The 22,475-nt window shown below is 37.7% G+C and overlaps 1 protein-coding gene across 11 annotated transcripts in view; it reads right to left on the reverse strand.

Annotated features, from left to right (window-relative positions):
- CDKAL1 (CDK5 regulatory subunit associated protein 1 like 1) overlaps positions 1-22,475 on the reverse strand; it is a 790,924-nt gene that overhangs the window by 719,433 nt on the left and 49,016 nt on the right. For all 11 annotated transcript variants that reach the window (XM_045056993.1, XM_023253542.2, XM_006931361.4 and 8 more), the window contains 1 exon segment: positions 21,288-21,400. In XM_045056993.1, the coding sequence (XP_044912928.1) occupies positions 21,288-21,400 (113 nt within the window).

Genomic DNA, 22,475 nt, shown 5'->3' on the forward strand with positions numbered 1-22,475 from the left:
GGAGAGGGGAGGGGATGGAGGGGCAGAGTTAGAAGTGTTCAAAAAAGATTCACGGAGCGCCTGGGTGGCTCGGTCAGTTAAGTGTCCGACTTCAGCTCAGGTCATGATCTTGCAGTTTGTGAGTTGGAGCCCCGCATCGGGCTCTGTGCTGACAGCTCAGAGCCTGGCACTTGCTTCGGATTCTGTGTCCCCCTTTCTCTCTGCTCCTCCCCCACTCACACTTTGTCTCTCTCTCTCTCTCTCTCTCTCTCTCTCTCTCTCTCTCTCTCAAAAATAAATGAACATTAAAAAAAAATTTTTTTAAAGATTCACACCTGACATTTCTTAACATAGTACTTTACCAATTCCAAAGTATGTGAAAAAACACGACCCATCCCTCATACTTCTGGAAACAGTCAAAATGTCAAAATGAGAAGTAAAAAAATAAAATAAAAAATAAATTCACTGAAAAAAAAAAAGGTAAGTAAGTTCCCTAATAATGTCACCTTTGAAGCAAGACTTCAAATCTTCCAACTGCTAATCCCTTTTCCTTCTATGAAATCACTCCACTCTGTCTTGCTGGTTCCCCGAAGAAGCCAACTATCATATGTTACCTCAATATCCTATTTTGCCTCATTTCCTAATTAACACTTTAGCATCAGAAAGGTGTACAAGAGAGACACACAAAACCAAGTGGGTTAAAATGAATTAAGCGCATATTTAAACTGAAGTTCCAGTTTGTTTCAGAGATCCAAATTTAAAACATTTCTATATAAAAATGAATGTTCTTTAATACTTAATAATACCAATCCTTATCAACCATTTATTAATTTTCTCAACAGCCCCTGAACCCATTTTACAGATTAGGAATCACAGGCTCAGAGAGGTTTGAGAACTATGTATTCAATTATGCCACGCATGCTAATTTAAAAATTACCCCAGGTTTTTCAGACATTTGAATTGATCAGTGTTTTTCAGATCAAAGTGAGACCCAAAAATAGTGAGACCCAATTTCAAGGCAAAGATAAAGGACCATTACACTTGCAGATCAAGGACTAAATACAAGTAAAAAAAACCCTCTTAGGATAAGTACTTTCTCTAGAAAGGATAAAAATAATTTATCAAGAGTTTCTGGGAAAAAGGATAATAAATAAATTAATTAAATTTAAGTCATAAATATTTTTATTTTCCTTCTTTGAAATTTTTATTTTAAGAAATTTTTTGAAAGTATTTTAATTCTCCCATATGTTTTAGGTCTTGATCATCCTTACCCCTTTTTCTACCACAAGGTCTTGAAATTCTCAACCACATAATAGTAGTTTCCTACCACGGGGATTTTTAGACACATAACCCTCGAAGTGTACAGAACAGAACAGAAAAGAAGCTGTAATAAAATGGTTTACTTCTTTAAAAGTGCTTATGACATCTATTTCTCTTGTAATATTTTCTCATTGACATTTTTTTTAATTTTGTTTTAAATCAAAAGGTTACTAATAAGGCCTTGCTTAATAATACCAACGACCCAACTCTCCTAATTAAAAGCTGACAGTATTTGGAGTACTTACTACTCTCAGTGAATATTCAGATGTGACAGTCTTTTTAAAATTATGTCTATTTTATAATTTCCTCCCTTACTAAGGCATGCTTCAAGAAAATTATTCGGGGATGCATTTTCTTGTTCTTTTCCAGTCCTTGACACAGACTGGTGAGGGGTACCATGGACTAACAAGCATATTCAACCAATACAGATTACTGAAATTAAAAAGCTGGAACATATTAACATATCTAGGCCACACAGAAGTGTCATAAGGTAAGATCATCAGCATAAATTAGCACATTATTATAAGGCATCTACAGGAACCAGAAAAACTGTGCAGGATACATCTTTTTTCATAACAAATATATAATGCTATTTGATTTGATTTATTTTAATCACAACTATTATTTGCAGGAAAAGTACTGGTTGTAAAACATCACATTTTACTATGTCAGCTTCCCTGAGAAGCAAATCTGAAATTATGGTGAGAGCCTGGGTGCGGTGGGGTCGGGGAAGGGGGCAGGGTGGAGAAGGGGAATTCTGTGTAAACCATTTGGGGGACACTTAGCTGTCTTTCTCCATTTTGCATTTTTGCAGAAATAGAGGGTTTATTTGTTGTTGTTGTTCACAAATTGTTTTATTTGAGGGTTTTTTTTAGAAGTCATTCTGAGTACATTTTTCTAACTTCCTTATAAAAATCTGAAAACACAAAGTCATTTTCAAAAATAAACCTTTGTCATTTACCAAATCCACAGAATTTTACATCTACACACACACACACACACACACACACACACACGCAGACAAGGGGAAAGAGTAGATCAGTTTCTCGCTATTTTAAATAATGAAAACACGGTGTTCTAATCTCTACAATAATAGTATCCTAAGAGTATGGGGTCTGAAGTATTAAAGTGTCATAGTACATTCATTCTATTTTTCATACTATTCATAGCTCACACAACAGTTGTCAAATACTGGAAGAAAATATCTAAATAATAGTCTTTAGCTACTGGAACAGTTGTTGAATAATCAAATCCTCCTTTAATTATGCATTTTTAAACAAATCAGACAAATCACATATGTATCATATTACTAACATCAACAAAGGCAGCAACAAGAGTGAACATTTAAATACAAGCACATACACTCTCACGAACATAAAACAAACCTCTGCCATGTGTGTCCTCACTTCCCCTAAACGACACACATTGAGTAACTAAAACAGTCACATCAGAGTTATAAGATTTTCTTTTAATGGAAAAAGAGGCAAACTCTGTATTTCTAAGGCTTGTACCTTAAAAAGTGGTATTTAAGGAAAATTAACAAAAATTGAAATGTACAAGCCATGTTAACTTGAAACATGTTCTAGTTTTAAATGAAGGAAACCATGGAAGCACACCCCCAATTGCCTTTGATTTAACCCTGCCCCCAAACAAGAGTCAAACCTTTTCTAATATTGGTAACAGAAGTGTGTTGTGCGTTTCCACTTCCAGTAAAAATTATTGACAAATTCTGTTTATGCTACAAACCAAGGACAGATAGCTCTGACTGGACATAAAAATAACCTCCTCATATTCTCTTGCTCGGGTCGTACACTGTGTTGGATGCATTATGCTCCATGAATGAACAATCAGGAGGTTTTCACCTAACTGCATGGGAAGTGTATGAACCACATCCTGCTGCATATAAATCCTCACTTCAAATCACATTCCTATTATCTAATTTTTGCATTTCTCACCTGAGAAGCTATTCACAGAACCTACTAGATTCCCCTTTCATCACATTACTGCCAGCAGGAAATTCAAACAATGACAGATTTTGCTAAATTTTCAAAGGTACTTTTAACATAAAATAACATTCCAGAATGGATAAACCTACGTGGTGTGACCTGAAAGCCACACAAATCATTTATTTATGGCTGTTATGTTTTAATCACTGGATTGTTTTTAGAGGCTTAAAAAAATTAATGGTTCCTGCTATACAAAAGCAACTGTGTTTTCCATGAAACATTAGCTGTCACATTAATACAAGGTTTTATTAATTATACTGGATTATACAGGAGTTTATATCTACAAACTGACTGCTAAATATCTGAATTTCCAAGCCATTTCAAAGTAAAAATGAAACCTGGTCCTAGTAAACCTTGCGTGAATTAAAGATCCATTTACAAAACAGAAAATTAAATGTAAAAAATATAACCTCAATTTAATACATTTCCAGATAAAACATCCAACACATGTTCTCATCAAAAAGCAAATTAAAAATATTAAGACATAGGTAAACAGTGCCACCTTTTGGTATATCTAGGAATCGAGCTTCTAAATTGTACAAAAACATCTTTAATGCAACACAGATGAAAGAGTATAGCAAGGAATTCAAAGCCAATCAGTTTACAGTTTAATAACATTAAAGCCTAATAAATAAGCATATTATTTGTCTTTTAAATCATAAATATTTTCAAGAACTAAAACATTACCTCATGTTTACATGTTTTCATTTCAATTTCATGAGGTTTGTAGTACATCACTCCATTAAAAAGAAAACAAAAAATAAAAAACAAAAAAGACCTGATGAGGCTCAGAAAGTTTTAATGACTGATCCAAACATCCCTCAGTTAAGAATGGTTGAGCCATCACCGGCTCGAAATTGCTGGTTTTTATATTCCCACATGAATTCCTAAAACATATAATAAGTCAAATCCTAGAATTATCCGGTGTCACAATTAATGCACACATTTCTACGCTGTGTAAAATTTTGCAAAACAGTTCTTGTTTTTACAATGTTTTCTGTAGACATTTGGAAATCTAGGTTTAAATTCCTACATGAAGAACGCACAAACATTGACTACACTCCCGCTGCAGCTCACATACCACAAATACGACAACCAACAATTCTTCACCTAACACAGTATCCTTCCTGTCTCTACGCTACTAGATCAACCTTCACTCAAAACTGCAAAGCCCCTTTTCCCCCCTCCCTGCCCCAGGAAAGAAAGCCTTTGTTTATGGCTTGTACTTGATTTGCAACTCACCTAAATCACAAGATTAAAAGCTACTGCAAAAGAGATGGAAATGAAAAGCTTCAAATACTCTCCCTAAAGAGTCTTTGCCTTAATTTGACCTCCTATTTAGAGGTTTGTATACCATTTTCAATGTCTTCTGTTTTCACATCTTTCAATGGGTTCCTGTGTGGTGGTGTTAGACTATAACGTATGTATTCTAGAACACCACCACCAGTCCCTTCCTTTATTTTTCTAAGGTAGCTAACTCGGCTGTCACATGAAAAGCAGAAAATATTCCCAATGATTTTTTGTCTCTGATACATGTGTTACCATGAATTTTCCTCAAAACTCACTCAAGGAGCTCTTTACAGAGATTTCAAAATCACAGTTAATAGGATTCCATCTTAAATTACAGCAACTCAATTAAAAAGACAGCGACAAGACAACGGCTAATAAGATGGCGGCTAAAATGGTTGCCAGAAACACCTGAAAGAGTCAAAGCAGAGGATGAAACATGACCCCATGACCCAGCGCAAGTCAGACCGTAGCGCACAAACGCAGTCCGTGGATCAACCTCACCCCTTACTCACAACGTATTCAAGTGTAAGACGTGCAAATTGGTAAACTGAGCTACTTCTAAAAATGACGCACAGGGAAGGATTAAGTCAAAACACGCTAAGAGTAAGCTTTTTAGAAGGACTTCCCTTCACCCCACGGCGCCTTCTGCAATATTACAAGGGCTAAATGCTCACCCTCAGGGGTAAACAACATTCTGCATCTTCTCTAGAGACTCTTAATTTCTTTCCTCTGTTTCTGAATGGATGAAAAAAGCCCATTTTGAAGGCCCTTAGTTTTATTTCTGTCTGCTTTAGTTCCGGGTAAAAAGGGGGAAAAGGAGGAGAAAGTACCCTTCTCATACTCTGCACCCTTACCAACTGTCACAAGGAACTCAACATTTGAATGCAAGTAGCACTCCAAGGTCACTGGTGTCTCTCTACAAGTCTCTGGGTATACACACAAATATTTGGAAATAAAGAGAACCAAATTTTAGATTTGAGGGAACATCAACTTTTTTTTTTTAATGTTTATTTTTGAGAGGGAGAGAGACAGTGTGAGCAAGGGAGGGGCAGAGATAGAGAGAGAGGGAGACAGAATGCAAAGCAGCTCCAGGCTCTGAGCTGTCAGCCCAGAGCCCGAGGCGGGGCCTGAATTCACAAACTGCAAGATCATGACCTGCGAAGATGAAGACGCTCAACCGACTGAGCCACCCAGGCGCCCCGGGAACATCAGCATTTCTAACACTGAATCCAATCCCATTACATTGAAGGCAATTACTGCTTGCAGTTTCATCAGGATGGATTAAATTAGATTTCTGATTTGATATAATTTGTAGTGTCCATGTCAGGAAAAGTGATAGTATGAGGATCTTATCCAAGACCTGCCAAGACTATGCAGACTGGAGTTGACAGACACCGAAATAGGATTGTACTGAAAACTCAAGGGATTCTCTCTCTCTCTCTCTCTCGCTCACTCACACACACACACAATTTATTTAACCTTTAGAATATACTTTAAAGTTTTATTCTGCTATAAAGATAAGACTAATAAACTTACTTCGAGATAGCCAAAATATCATTTTTATTTGTTCACTAATTCACTTAAAAGAACACCTGAATTCCTATTTTGTGCCAGGTCCTGTGCTTAATGGTAATAATGATAATCCACTGAACACTTTGCACATGCTAACATTTAATCTTTGGGGGAAAAACTACTGTTGTCTTCATTAAGTACAGACAGATACTGAAGTACAGAGACACTGTCTTTTGTCCAAAGTCATACAGCTAATCCATGGCCATAGCCGGGTCTTACACTCTAGCCAATGATAATAGGGGCTACTGTCTGCTCCTAAAAATTAAGTGACAGTTGTCTCTGAGATGTCAAAGGTAAAGATGGCTAAGATAGGAGGAACTCACTCACTATGGGAGAGACATGGGAAACAGACAAATTACCCTAAGAAGGAACTAACAGAGGGACTTCTCTCTGCCTCTAAGCCAGGGGAACATACCGGCAGCAGTGCAAGCAGACTTAGGGTAAATACAGGCATCAGGATCGAAATGATCAAGTTAGTTGATCTAATATGCAGAGTCACAACTGTTATACACACGCACACAAACACACAAACAGGCCCTTAAGTCACCCATATATATCACCTGCATGAATCTACGTACAAAAATTCTTATCAACGCTTAAGTTTGACAAGCACCGGGCTACAATAGAGGAAGGACCGGAAGGAAGTCTGCAGATTGCCCAGACATTCGAATCACTTCCGCTGAAATTAACCATCAAACACATGTGGGTCAAGTGGGAACGGTGGGAAATTTTAAAGGGCTGTAGTTTACTGCCTTCTCATTTCACATTAAGCCTCATTAACCTTAAATATGTTAACAGATATGAGGATTAATTTGAGGATTAATGGGCTACTCAAGAGGCATCTTACGCAAAGATTCATTTTGAGAAAGTACGCAAGCGACGTAATGGCAGAGGTAACAAATGTTTGTCCTCAGAGGCAAAAACTCCCACCTTAGCAGGCTCCCGTGGGCGAGAGGGCAACCACCACATTCTAGGACAAGCACAGTCAGGGCAAGAGAGCTATGGAGATGTCAAGCAATGAGTCGGTGAATGAGTCATTTCACATCTGGTCTCCAGCATACATGTTGCAAGCAGATTCCACAGGATCCGTGCTGCCTCCGAGAAGGCCAACTTGTCCAATTCTTATATAAACACTACTACACACTTTTAAAAGTAGTAAATCAGAAAAAATAAGGTGTTAACAAATTTAATAACTTCTAATAATTTTATAAGAGGACTATTTGTAACATGAAAATCACTTTTCATATGTATTATAGGGGCAGTGATCATGTAATATAATACTGCCATCTATTGTCCAAGAGCTAAAAATACATCACATCTTTAATCCAAACTCACTAAATTTTTAAAGGCCCAAAAGAGCCCACACTATTTTACACACTCAAGTGTCAACATCTCAAAAAAAGGTTCTTCCCAAAAGTCAAGAACAGTAACACAAAAAACAGATTTTTAAGTGTAGCTTCCCAGGTAATTTATCATTTACCCTTGAGAAAGAAAGATGGAAAGAAAGGCAAGGACAGAAGGAGGGAGGGAGGGACAGAGAAAGAGAGAGAGAAAGAGAGAGAGAAAGAGAAAACTAAAACTTAAACAGACTATTTCTGAATACGCTATCCAAAAACAGTTTTACAAAATCTCAAAAGGTAATTTGAATCATTGAACAACAATTAAGCAAGTATGAAATTTCTGAAAATCTCTAGCCTATGTTGATTTTTCTCTCCTAAAAAAGTCTAAAATATTAAAAGTAGGAAAAAAAATTTTTTAATACCAGAACAACAGCAATTCTAAAGACTAGTCTTCTTAAAACAATTCAGCACTCCATAGTAGTTTGTTTACAAAAAAACTACACATGAAGTATTAGTAACACCTACATGTTACAAGAAGTAACATATAGACAAGAGTCTATATAGACAAGAAGTCTAAGTAACTTGGAAAGGTCAGGCCAAAAGTGGAACAGAATGTTGGGGCGCCTGGGTGGCTCAGTCGGTTGAGCGTCCGACTTTGGCTCAAGTCATGATCTCGCAGTCCGTGAGTTCGAGCCCCGCGTCGGGCTCTGTGCTGACAGCTTGGAGCCTGGAGCCTGTTTCAGATTCTGTGTCTCCCTTTCTCTCTGCCCCTCCCCCACTCATGTTCTGTGTGTGTGTGTGTGTGTGTGTCTCTCTCTCTCTCTCTCTCTGTCAAAAATAAACATTAAAAAAAAAAATTCAAAAGTGGAACAGAAGGAAACAGGATATTCAAGTTCCCAAAGACAATTAAAAAGATAAACCTTTCCCACATCTACTACAAAGAAAACTGAGAGAAAGAGTTTAAATTTTTTTCAAAATAAGTTACCACATGAGTTTTTAACTATTACTGGTATTTCACTTCAGATGTGATATCAGGCTAAGAAAAATTATGACCTAGCACCAATACATTGTAGAACGCACAAGAATGAGCTAGACTTTCTCTTCATCTGTTTAAAAGGCGAAGATTCTAATCAACCATGCACGTTCACTCTCAATAAGGGAAATAATATCTGGGATTAAAGAAAAGTTGTCACTACTTAATCTGTATAGATAATCCACAGTTTAGTACAAGATCAAAACGAGTGACTGTGCTACTTAGTAAACTGTTGGTTCAAACACATGGAGTTTTTGTGCTTCACGTAATGAAAGAGATTCTTGGGCCAACAAGATGAAAATTAACAGAAACTGAAGATCTCCATGCCCCATTTAAAGAAGGGAAAAAAACACTAGAACATAGAGATCATAAAAATTAGCATGCGTTCTATTTTTTATCACAGTGATGAGGAGTCCCAACACTGTTAAAATGTATTAAAAACATCGTTTTGAAATGTTACGTTTCACGGAAGCATCAGAAACTGTTAGCATATCAAATTTAAAGTTTCAGGGACTAGGGGCACCTGGGTGGCTCAGTCGGTTGAGCATTCGACTTTGGCTCAGGTCATGATCTCGCGGTCTGTGAGTTCGAGCCCCGCGTCGGGCTCTATGCTGACAGCTCGGAGCCTGGAGCCTGCTTCAGATTCTGTGTCTCCCTCTCTCTCTACCCCTCCCCTGCTCATGCTCTGTCTCTCTCTGTCTCAAAAATAAATAAAAACTTAAAAAAAAAATTTAAAGTTTCAGGGACTTGAGCAGAGAATGCTATTCAGTTCTTAGAATATAAAGCATAATATAATTCCCTACGTAATGAAATTTAATGTAATTAGTCGTCCTGGACTCATTTTAAAATGAAGACCACCTCTTTACAAGACCCTCTGGGTAAAATGAGTAAATAGTACGGGTAAATAAAATCTAAGTTATACTACATTAAATTTGTTTAAAATTTTAAAAAAAGTTATAGGACACACATTGATCACAATATGCCATGTAAGCTAAACAGTATCTTCACCACAATGCTTTCGTTAAGAGGTACACACACTGGGCTCCATTTTCAGGGGACATAACCTTCTAGAGGGGACAAGTTATACATAACATTCAGCAATCACTTATACGTATCAATGGCCCTCACAGTGAAGCATTTTTAAGACTAAATTACATATGAATGGTTTTTCCGTTCCATCTGTCCACATCCTTCCAAATGATGGAGTCTCTTCGTCAATATGTACGTACAACAAACACGCACCCCGCACGGGCTAATTCTTACACTCTTAATTCTCTTCAAATCAGTTCTCAGCTACTCCCACTTTCAAAATCCTGTTTTAACTCCTTTGGCTTGCTCTTCCTCTTCCCCAACTTGGATCAGTGCGTCTTTTACTTTGTTGGCATTCCCAGTCCACTGTCTAACAAAAGGGAAATGTGTGAAGGGCAGATCTTTACTCCGTTCCTTCTGAGATCAGAAGACAATTTTTCCTAGCTCAAGCCAGCCATTCCAGAACACCAAGCACAGGATTCCAAAATTTCACCCTCCTAGAACACGAGGTCAGGTCAAAAAGAGGCTGTCTAGTTCGGACATTTACAGTTCCAATCAACAGCCCACTGTTCATGATACATAATAGGCTGTGCCTGGAGGTCTCATTTCACACTCAGCTCTCTCCAAATTCCTTTCTCGTGTCAAATCCTAACACTGCGAGTTGCTCGGTTTTGTTGTCTCCTACCCTGGAAAGCTGAACTTTTTGGAGGTTCGGTAGAAAGAATACAGCTCTGCGTTCCAATAACAACAGGCATCCATTCCAGAATAGGGGACGTCTCCTTTATTTTTTTTTGAAGTCACATCCTGACTTAGACCCTGTGCTGTCAGATCCCTCATACCAAATCAGCCATTAGAATTCTCAACTTTCTATGTGAATATTGGCAAAAATAACCAAAAAATATTAAGACTTATGAAGAATATCCCTAGTGGTTCATGCAAATAACCTAATACATGAATATGTCCATAGTAACCAGGCAGGGCAAGTAAAACTGCAAATTACTGGCAAGGTGAGGAAGTTCTTTTAAATAATTACCTTAAGCCTATAGTTTTCCAGCATACGGGATACATATAAAAAGTTAAAGCTTATAAAATTAGCCTGAAATGCCCACATGAGAAGGAAAGTTAACAGACTAACAGATATAGTTCCGATTTTAACGTGCAAAAGACCCCTTTTCCTCTTAAAAAAAAAAAAAACCCTACGTTTAACATTGAGCTTTAGAATAATGCTAAGATTCAACTATATCCATAAGCTGATGGTCACCCTTGTATGTACTACAGTCTGCAAATCATCAGAACAGAATTTATTTTCACTATAATTTCCAGACAGACCTCAGAATCTTCGGATAAAAGGCATCGCCTTTGGCTACAGGATAAAGAATTCCTCCAAGGAAACTCTAGGTAACACTTAGAAAAATGTCCTATTCAGCACATAACTTAATACCTCATTGTAAATACTCGTTACCAGTATGTGTAATTTAAGTCAGAAACCTAAATGTCAGGATATTTTTAAGTAATTCTTTAAAAGCCTGGTAAACAAAGTCTTTGTTCTCTTTTTATCTTCAGGTACTATCTATATAAAATTAGCAACAGACATGAACATGTTTTATGAGCCATAACACACTGTACACATATAAACAGCAGTGGTGATGGTTAAGAATAAGAAGGCTACCTTAAAGAGGTATATGTGGGGGCGCCCGGGGGGCTCAGTCTGTTAAGCGTCTGACTTCGGCTCAGGTCATGATCTCACGGCTTGTGGGCTCAAGCCCTGTGTCAGGCTCTACGCTGACAGCTCAGAGCCTGGAGATGCCTCAGATTCTGTGTCTCCCTCTCTCTCTGCCCTTCCTCTGCTCACGCTGGCTCTCTCTTTCTCCCTCTCTCAAAAAATAAATATTTTTTAAAAATTTTTTAATAAAAAAATAAAGAGGCAAGAGTTGTACACTAAGAAAGCTGATGAGTTTTCAATGAATTCCACTAGAGATTCTAGAACAGAAACATCGAGTGTTTTATTTAGTGGTGGTGGAGAGGGGCAAATGGGTGAAGGGGAGAGGAGATACAGGCTTCATTAAGGACTGAGTGGGTCACAGGAAGGAAAGGCACAGCATAGGGAATGCAGTCAATGGTCTTGTAACAGCGTTGTATGGTGACAGGTGGGAGCCACGCTGGTGTTGAGAACAGCAGGACACAGGGAGCCATCGAATCACTAAGCTGTACAGCTGACATTAACGCAACATGCGTGCCAACTGAAACTTTAAAAAATCTTTCTGGAAACGGAGCACCAGTATTTGCCCTATTACTGTGACAATTAAATGAGGGAACAGAGAGAAGGCCCTTGGCCTGGGCCTGGGCCCAGCACATGGTAAAGCCCGAATGCACATAGGTAATTACTGCTGTTGATCAAAACAGAAAAGCAAAAAGATGACGATGTCATAGTTATGTTCCCCCTGGGGGGTGACTTCACACTGATGATAAAGGAGGTAGACCCGGGCCACGTGGCTCTCAGCTCCCAGTGCCATCTTTAACTAAAGTAACAGCTTACTTCCACTGCACTGAAATTAAGAAACTGAGCATACTCCTGCGGTATGGATTCCAGCGGTACGTATCCCCCCTTTCTCTCACCTCTAGAAAGAGAAAAAGAGGAAGACAGACAGACAGACAACCAGCCTTCTAACAGTATTGCACTTAAAAGAGTCCTAAAAGTCGTGCAGGAGAAATATTAAAATGCTGGGCAGCAAAAAATAAAAAATAAAAAACACCCAGTGAAACCTATCTAATAATAGGTTTCCACACTGACCTGCCTTTAAAGTATCAAGTTTGATCTCGCGGTCCGTGAGTTCGAGCCCCACGTCAGGCTCTGGGCTGATGGCTCAGAGCCTGGAGCCTGTTTCCGATTCTGTGTCTCCCTCTCTCTCTGCCCCTCCCCCGTTCATGCTCTGTCTCTCTCTGTCCCAAAAATAAATAAACGTTCAAAAAAAAAAAAAAAAAAAGAAAGAAAAAGAAAAAAGAAAATAAAGTATCAAGTTTGAGAGACTACACAGTATAACAGGAGCAGAGGCTGTGCTGACAGCAGCCATGTCTCAAGGCCCACTCTAGCATACATCAGTCTCCCTTCTCCCAGCCTCAATCTCCTGGTCTTAAAATATGGAGTCACCTCCCACCAAAGTTATTTCATCTGATGCTTGCAATAACTTCTGTGAAATGCCTAACACAGTACACTTTCAACCAATTCAACTCCCTTGCCTGGAAATGTGTACAAAAACCCTGATTTCACATAGGTGACATAATATTTTGTGCCTTTTTTTTTTTTTTTTTTTTTTTTTGAGAGAGACAGAGCACAAGCGAGGGAGAGGCAGAGAGATAGAGAAAGAGAGACACAGAATCCAAAGCAGGCTCCAGGCTCTGAGTTGTCAGCACAAAAAACCCGACACGGAGCTCGAACTCACAAACCGTGAGATAATGACCTGAGCCGAACTCAGATGCTTAGCCCACTGAGCCACCCAGGTGCCCCTGACTAATTCTAAGAGAAGTAAAATATAAACTTTTCATTTAGTTTCACCTTGACGAAGGTGGAGGTCTGCTTTTTCAGAATCCCACACAATTAGTCTACTTATCTTAATATCTTTTATTACATATATATAAGCTCAAGATATTAATGTGAAATGTCATGGTAACCAGTTCTTTTTTTTTTTTTTTTTTTCATTTTATTTATTTTTGATAGACAGAGAAAGACAGAGCACAAGTGGGGGAGGGGCAGAAAGAGACGGAGACACAAAATCCGAAGTAGGCTCCAGGCTCCAAGCTGTCAGCACAGAGCCCGACGCAGGCCTCGAACCCACAAACTGCAAGATCATGACCTGAGCCAGTCAGACGCTCAACCAACTGAGCCACCCAGGCACCCCAATTCTTAAAACAGATAAAAAACAGGCAAAGAAACTTTATGTGCATTCATACTTTAATTATGTACAAATGTGATTTCCAAAAACTCCAAGTACAAACACAAAAATCTAGCTTTAATGTCCTTAAAATTCTACTGACCCTCAAGTGTGGCCCTTGAATGTATTCTTGACACAAACATCTGCATAGATGAATCTAACATATCCCATTAATCTCTCTGAAAATTTAAAGCTATTTCTTTTGTTTTGTTTTGTTTTTGTTTTTTGAGAGAGCATAAGCCGGGAAGTGGTAGAGAGAGGGGGAATGAGGATCCAAAGGAGGCTCTGTGCTGACAGCAGCGAGCCCAATGTGGAGCTCGAACCCACAAACCGTGAGATGGTGACCTTAGCCGAAGTTGGATGCTCAACCGACTGAGCCACCCAGATGCTCCTAAAAAACTATTTCAAGTTAAACGACCAGGTCCAGGAAATATGCTTATACTTCAGACATTCAATTCTAATATTATCTCCTATGCCATATAAACTACTACTTATTTCTACAAGGAGATTCATTTTCTTAATTCAAACCTAAAATGTTATATTCTGATGGATGCAAAAATCCTCAACAAAATATTAGCAAAATGAATCCACTAATATATTTTTAAAAAAATCATACACCACAATCAAGTAGAATTTGTTCCTGGGTTACAAAGGTAGTTCAATATTCAGAAAACAATCGACAATCAACATGGTATGTCACATCAATAAAAGCAAGTATAAAAATCATGTGATCATTTCAATAGATGCAGAAAAAGCATTCGACAAAGCGCGACATCCATTCATGATAAAAACCCTCTCTCAGGGAGGTCTAGAAAGAACATACGTCAATATAATAAAGTCCATATATGACAAACCCACAGCCAACATCATACTCAATGTTGAAAAACTGAGAGCTTTTCCCCTGAGATCAGGAATAAAACAAGAATGTGCTCACTGAGCACTCTTACTCAACATAGTACTAGAAGTCCTAGCCACAGCACTCCGACAACACAAAGAAATAAAAAGCATGCAAATTGGTAAGGAAGAAGTAAAACTCTACTTGCAGAGGACATGATACTCTATAGAGAAAACCCAGAAGACTCCACCAAAAAACTACCAGAACTGATGAATGAATTCAATGAAGTCACAGGATACAAAGCCAACGTAGAGAACTCTGTTGCATTTCTACACACTAATAATGAAGCAGCAGACAGTCAAAGTTTAAAAAATCCCACTTCAACTGCATCAAAAACAATAATGTATGTACAAGTAAACTTAACCAAAGAGGCAAAAAAAAAAAATCTGTACTCTGAAAACTATAAAACACGGATGAAAAAAATTCAAGACAACGTAAAGACATGGAAAGACATTCCATGCTCATGGGTTGGAGAAACAAATGTTAAAATGTCCAAACCAATCTACAGATTTGGCTACAGCCAAAGCAATCTACAGCTTTAATTCAATCCCTATCAAAATACCAGTAGCATTTTTCACAGAACTAGAATCAATCCTATAATTTGTGTGGAACCACAAAAGACCCCCAAAAGCCAAAGAGACCTTGGAAAATAAATATGAATCTGGAGGTATTACAATTCCAGGTTTCAAGTTATATGACAAAGCAGTAGTAATTAAAACAGTAGAATACTGGCATAAATATACACAAATAAACCAATGGAACAGAACAGAAAACCCAGAAATTAAACCCACAATTATATGGTCAACTAATCTTCAACAAAAGAAGAATAAATATCCAGTGGGAAAAACACAGTCTCATTAACAAATGGTGCTGGGAAAACTGGACGGCAGCACACTGAAGAATGAAGCTGGACCACTTTCTTTCACCATCCACAAAAGTAAGCTCAAAACAGATGAAAGACCTAGATGTGAGACCTGAAACCATAAAAATCCTTGAAGAGAGTACAGGCAGTAATTTCTTTGACATCCGCCATAGCACCATTTTTCTAGATAGATGTCCTGAAGCAAGGAAAATAAAAGCAAAAATAAACAAGGGACTACATCAAAATAAAAAACCTTTTCCATAGCAAATGAAACAATCAGCAAACTGAAATGCAGCCTACAGAATGGAATAAGATATTTGCAAATGTTATTTCCAATAAAAGGTTAGTATCCAAAATATATAAAGAACTGATAGAACTCAATACCCAAAAAACAAATAATCCAATTAAAAAATGGGCAGAAGATATGATTAGACATTACTCCAAAGATAACATACAGACTGTCAAGAGATACATGAAAAGATGCTCAACATCACTTATCATCAGGGAAATGCACCTCGAAATGACATAAGCTATCACCTCACACCCATCACAATGGCTAAAGTCAAAAACACAAGAAACAACCAGTGTTGGCGAGGATGGAAAGAAAAAGGAACCTTCCTGCACCGTTGGTTGGCATGCAAACTGGTGCAGCCACTCTGGAAAAGAATGTGGAGGTTCCTCAAAAACTTAAAAACAGAACTACCCTATGATCCAATAATCACACTCCTGGGTATGTACCCAGAAAATATGCAAACACTAATTCAAAGGGATACATGTACCCCTACATTTATTGGAGCATTATTGACACAAGCCAAACTATGGAAGCAGCCCAAGTGTCCATCAAATGATGAATGGATAAAGAAGAGGTGGTGCATACTTACAGTGGAGTATTATTCAGCCATACAAAAGAACGAAATCTTGCCATTTACAGCAACATGGACAGAGCCAGAGAGCATAATGCTAAGCGAAATAAATCAGAAAAAGACACCATATGATCTCACTCATATGCGGAATTCAAGAAACAAAACAGAAGAGCGAAGAAAAAAAGGAAGAAAGAGACAAACCACGAAACAGACGCAACTATAAAGAACAAACTGATGGTCACCAGAAGGGAAGTGGGTGGCAGGATAGGTGAAATAGGTGATGAGGATGAAAGAGTACACTTAGCCTGATAAAAAATAAATAAATGTTATTCCGACCTGACATTATCACAAAGCATTTCTAAAATATAAACTGTAAAAGCTCTTTTAATAAAGCAGGTCCTAAAATACATTAACAGCTTGACCATTTACTAAAACAGCTTCTAAGATGTAACACACAATATGAAGGCTTTTCCTTTGCCAAAAAACAATGAATTTCTCACCTGCTGGAATCCATGTATACTTCATTTTTTCATGTCTTCATATGTCCTAGCACCACAGCCTCTAACACACATCATGTTCAGACAACACTTGCTGAATGAATAAATGGTATACAAATATACAAAGGAACTATCAAGAACTGTAAAACCTAATTTAAAAATCATTTCTCTGGAGTACCGGGGTGGCTCAGTTGGTTAAGTGTCCAACGCTTGACTTTGGTTCAGGTCGTGATCTCACTGTCACGAGATTGAGCCCTGTGTCTGGCTCCACATGATCTCACTGTCACGAGATTGAGCCCTGTGTCTGGCTCCACACTGGGCATAGAGCCTACTTAGAGTCTCTCTCCCACTTCCACATTCATACACACACGATGCACACGCACTGTTTTCAAAAAAGTGAAATGAAATAAAAATGATTTCTCTGAAACTGGGGGCACCCAAGCTAAACACTCTATTCTGAACTATGTAGGCTTATCACAAATATTCCGTACATATAACTCACATTATTCTCATCTGTCTATGAACTAAAACTTCAGTCGAGGGCCTTGCAATGGACTTTTTTTCCACTAAACCAAAAAGCACATGCTACTTTCATTCACAGCAAGCACAGCTACAAAGTAAACAACGTCCCTCTCCAGCATCTCTCTCTCCCTCCAATGTAGCTCTATCTAAAATATCTCTAATACAGCTCTACCTAAATGAGAGCTGTCCCTAAAGTCATCACCTTGGGAGACCATGCCTTTATTCCACTACTGGAATTCACAAGCAACTGGTTATGAATTCTTTGATGAAATTATAGTTGTGAGAGTCTGAAGCGATCCAAAAAGCGTACATATCGCTGCTATAAACATTTTTGAAAACTCTTCCGTAACAGTTTTCAGAATCAATTAAGATAAAAAATGCCTTACTTTTAACTAAAACAGCATGGCTCAACATCATATCACATACTTTATTTATTACTTAGTGGCTTCAAATGACCTGTGACCATTCTAACCTTAAATGCACTCTGAAGATAATGAAGACCTGCCACGAATGAGGACACTGAAAATACTTTCCCAACATCTCCAAAGAAATAATCCAAGAACATTAACCAAAGGCAGCCTTACTGGGGGAAAAAAGTTCAGTCTACAGAAACTGCTTACTTGAAGAAACAACACTCGTGGAATGTATGCATTCAAATCATATTTCTTTTAAAAGCCATGGTGTCTATAGGGACAATTTCACCGTTTTCCATGACGCTAACTGTATACATGCATCCATGTACCCATGATGCAACCGACTGTTCTGAATTTTAGGGAATGACATCAATTCTCCTCAGTAGGCTTCATTCTTTGAAATGAAAAACTAGCAGGCACTATTTTGTAAGTTATGAACCACCTTTTCTCTCAAAATAAAAAGGGTCTGAAAGAAGCAATGAACAAGAGTTAACTGCTCTGAGTAAGCCTCTTTGAGATTTTACTATAGAATAATTATATTCCTGGATTCACACAGTTAAAAGCAATTTCCAGTATATACCCACATAATCTCTTTTGTCTCCAAATAGTAAAAATATCTACTACCGGTAACTGAGAGCTAATTTCGAATTTATTGTATACTGTTTTCAGTAATCTCGGTGTTCATTTTACATAATCTATATCTTATGCCTATTTTGCATCAATTATACAGTTAAAAAAACATTTTAGGTCTATATTTGATTAACAAAACATTTAAAATTATTTAGCAATAATAATTTATATAAACTCCCACTATTCCACAATAATGAAAGACGACGGCTAGCACAAACAATCCACCCATCATTCATCTCATATATTTAATATAAGTATAAAATCTGTAGAGATTTCTTTTTAAAAAAAAATTTTTTTTTAATGTTCATTCATTTTTGAGAGAGACAGAGCATGAGAGAGGGAGGGGCAGAGAGAGGGAGACACAGAATCTGAAGCAGGCTCCAGGCTCTGAGCTGTCAGCACGGAGGCCGACATGGGGCTTGAACTCACCAAATGCGAGATCATGACCTGAGCCGAAGTCAGACACTCAACTGACTAAGCCACCCAGGCGCCCCAGAGATTTCCTTTCTAAATGTTTTCCAGCAGCTACTATCGTTCATACTTTCTGGGCCTACAGCACCTGACCAGTGAGAAAAGGGACTCTATAGTCCACTACAGGCAAGCCAGACTAGAATTCAACACAGACTATAAATTTCTAAAGTGGGGACAATCAACAGAACATAAAGTTAGTACAAATACATACGAGTAATGAAACTATATAAAAGGAGTACACCACATTAATAAGAGAAACAAATTTCAATTTATTCTCCCTTTTTACTATTTCCCAAATAAGAAGTTAAAATTGGGGGCACCTCGGTGGCTCAGTGGGTTGAGCATCCAACTCTCGATTTCAGCTCAAGTATGATCCCAGGTCCTGGGATCGAGCCCCATGTCAGGCCCCACGCTGAGCATAGAGCCTGCTTAAGATTTTCTCTCTCCCTCAAAAGAAAAAAAGAAAAAAAAAGATTTTCTCTCTCCCTCTACCCCTTTTCCCTCTCACATGCAATCTCTCTTTAAAGCAAAAAATTAAAAATTAAAAAAAGGCTAAAGCTGGATATACATAACAAAACTTGGTATTCTTGTGTAAATGCATCAGGACTATTTTACTTTTTATCACTTAGAACAGTACTGTAATAAGATCAAATACAAAATTCTAATGGACTAAAATTAAAATTACAATGTGTTAGATATTTAACACTACCTAGGAGAAGTCAAACTCATTTTTTTTAATGTTTTAGGAAATTATCTTACAGACTATTGTCTTAATATTCTGCACCATCAGAATGTATCAAGGCAAACCCATGCTAACTTATACTAAAAATTACTAACGAATCCAGAAGGATAATCCTTTTATTTTTTTGAGAAATCATTCTAAAAACACATTTTGAGTACTTTTATCTAAAGAACAAAATTATTAAGGCTGATTCTGCGGTCTAAAGGACAAGTTATCAAAAACTCAGAGTTAAGACATTAGGATCATTGAGTTGCTGAAGGAAACACCACTAGGAAAGAAGTTTCCAATCTTCCCATATCCTCACAGGCCATCTTGAGGCTAAGACTTTGCCAATCACACAGGCATAGGCAACAGTGGTCAAGAGCAGTGTTCTGGGGTGAGAAGAGACTTCACTGTCCGTGTGATTTAAGGTAGGATACAACCTCTCCATTCTCGTCTGTATAGTCAAGTCAGGATGCCAATACTTCCACATCTCCCAAAGGCTAAGCAAGGTGACATACATAAGGCACCAGGCCAGTGCCTGTCACAAAATATCAAATCATGGGCCCATTCAATATACATGCTGACAGACACAGTAATGTAGACATGACATGTGCCGGTTTCCACATATACATACTTCCTAGCTCCGTCCACTGACAGCTCCTAGACACATGGACACTTCACAGTGGCAATGAGCTCACCTACTGCCCACAAAGCTCGTCTGGCTCAAAACACCATTCTTTTACCGAAAGGGATCAGGACTCCCTGGAAAAATGGTTGCTTCCAAGGCTGGGGAAGGGAATATATGAGACGAGCACAACTTGTGGCGGCAGACAATAGAAAGAACGGGGGCTTGTTGAGAAAACACAGGAGCCATCTTGACAAGGTCCTACGGCCAAACTGGAACAGACAAGCGGCAAAATAACAACAGTATTGGACTACAACCCACAGGAACGACAAACAAGCATGTAAATCCATGTCAATATATGTAAATAAAACCAGGGAGAAAGGGTCGTCCTTACAGGAGAATTCCAATTAATAAGCGTAAGAAAGGAAGAAACAGTGAATCACCATTTAACAAACAGTAATGACTGCTGCAGATGCGATCCATGGACACAAATTTTCAGACACTGAAACTAGCAGAGAAATGTTGGGGGTTAACAGGAGATCTATTAATTACAATGAAAAAAACGGCAACTTGACTGTGGAGAAGTCTAGCAGACGTGGCCCTCTGGTTATAAGACATATCAACTCATTATCGACTCCTGGATATGATGCACTGAGAACTCAATGTGCTCTTCTTGCCAAGAATGCATACATAACCGGATTCTGATCAGGAGAAGACACCCAACAAACCCAAGTTGAGAGATATTCTACAAAACAACCAATAACTGTTAATCAGCTTTCCTCAGCAGTCCACAGACATAAAAGACAAGGAACAAGAGAGGAACCATCAACTGGCAGAGACTAAGGAGCCATTACAAATAAATGTAAAGTGAGATGCTAGACCGGATCCTGGAACAGAAGAACGTCAGTGGGGAAACCGGCAGAAATCAAACAAGATGTGCAGTTTAGGTAACAGTACTGCACTAATGTTAACCTCCTAGTTTATTAATTCTAGCTTTATTATGTAAGATGTCAGTACTAGAGGAAACTGGGTAAAGGACATATGCAAACTGTCATATTACTACTTTTCTGTAAGTCTAAATTTATTTCAAAGTAGTTTTTTTAAAGTATTTGTATAATAATGTATCTATAGTTATCTAGACAACATATAAGAGTTATCATTTTGTTTTGCCTTAAAATCATTAAGTCATGCTAAAATATACTTTAACTGCTGAAGCTAAAATATATATCTCTAAAGAATTCAGCCCTGAAAAACCTAACCAATAAAATACACTACAGATCCCATTACCTGTAATTTCATATCCATAAGCAGCTAGTTGTCCAGCCATATATTCTCCATCCGAATTATTATGAGAACAACCCCATGTTCGCATCCAAATTTTCTGTATGCCTGGAATAGTGCTATTAAACAATCAATAAAAAAAAAAAAAAAGTCTCATTTAGGAATTTTTTTTAGAACAAAATCACTCGATTTCTGGGCATATTATGCAAAAATACGCTCACGGCAACCCATGCGCAATCTATTCATGAAACGCACCAACTTAATCCATAATCAACTGTTACACCAAAAGTGTAAAATCAAAGTAAAATAACCACAGAAACCTAAGTTATGACTCTCTCCATATAAATATTTCCCTTTTCTCTGCATTTTAAATTCAGTACTAAAGTACTATCACTAAGTTAAACTCCTAAAGCGGTAAATACAAATAACAATAGCAAACAAAATGGTTCTAGCAAGAGAAGCAAATAAAGAAAAACTAAGGACGTCACCCATTCACTGACTCCTATATAACAATTACAATCTTTATAACTTACAGATACAAATAACTGAATCAAAACAGAAAAACCACCACCCTACAGCATAATTAAAAGTACTCCATATGTAAAAATAGTTATAAGAATGTAATATTTTTAGAAAGGGAAAAATAGTCGTTCAACTCAGACTGCACTAATAATTTAAATTTAAATAGAAGTTACCTTAAAGACATATTCAGAGCAAATTCAATAAACTTCAGTCATTAAAATATGAGAAGTTTAAATTCAGACTTTAAAAAGTGTTACAAATAAAACCATCGAATGCATTAAAACTTTCAACAATTTACTATCTGAACAAATATAAGCATGTTAAAATTATACAACTGCATAATCCTTTCTGGCTAGGCTATATTACAATTTCACAGAACTACAACAGACCTAATATGATAAATGACACAATAATTTTTTTGTGCCAATGCCTTTAGCTGATCCAGAAGTATTTGTAAATTTGCTAAGAAAAATCAAATACCCAAACCACCACTGTCTCATAAGAATTTCAAAATGCAGTAAAATGCCTCATTTGGAAGTAACACAAAATTACATACCAACTACAGAGATACCAAAGAGATCCTGGGGTGGCGGACACAGATATCGGGCAGGGGCAGCATTTCCTATATTTATGCCAAATACTGTCCTTGACCCAGTCTTCAAGAAACATGCC

This window comes from Felis catus, chromosome B2 (genome assembly GCF_018350175.1).
Source record: "Felis catus isolate Fca126 chromosome B2, F.catus_Fca126_mat1.0, whole genome shotgun sequence".
Lineage (NCBI taxonomy): Eukaryota > Metazoa > Chordata > Mammalia > Carnivora > Felidae > Felis > Felis catus.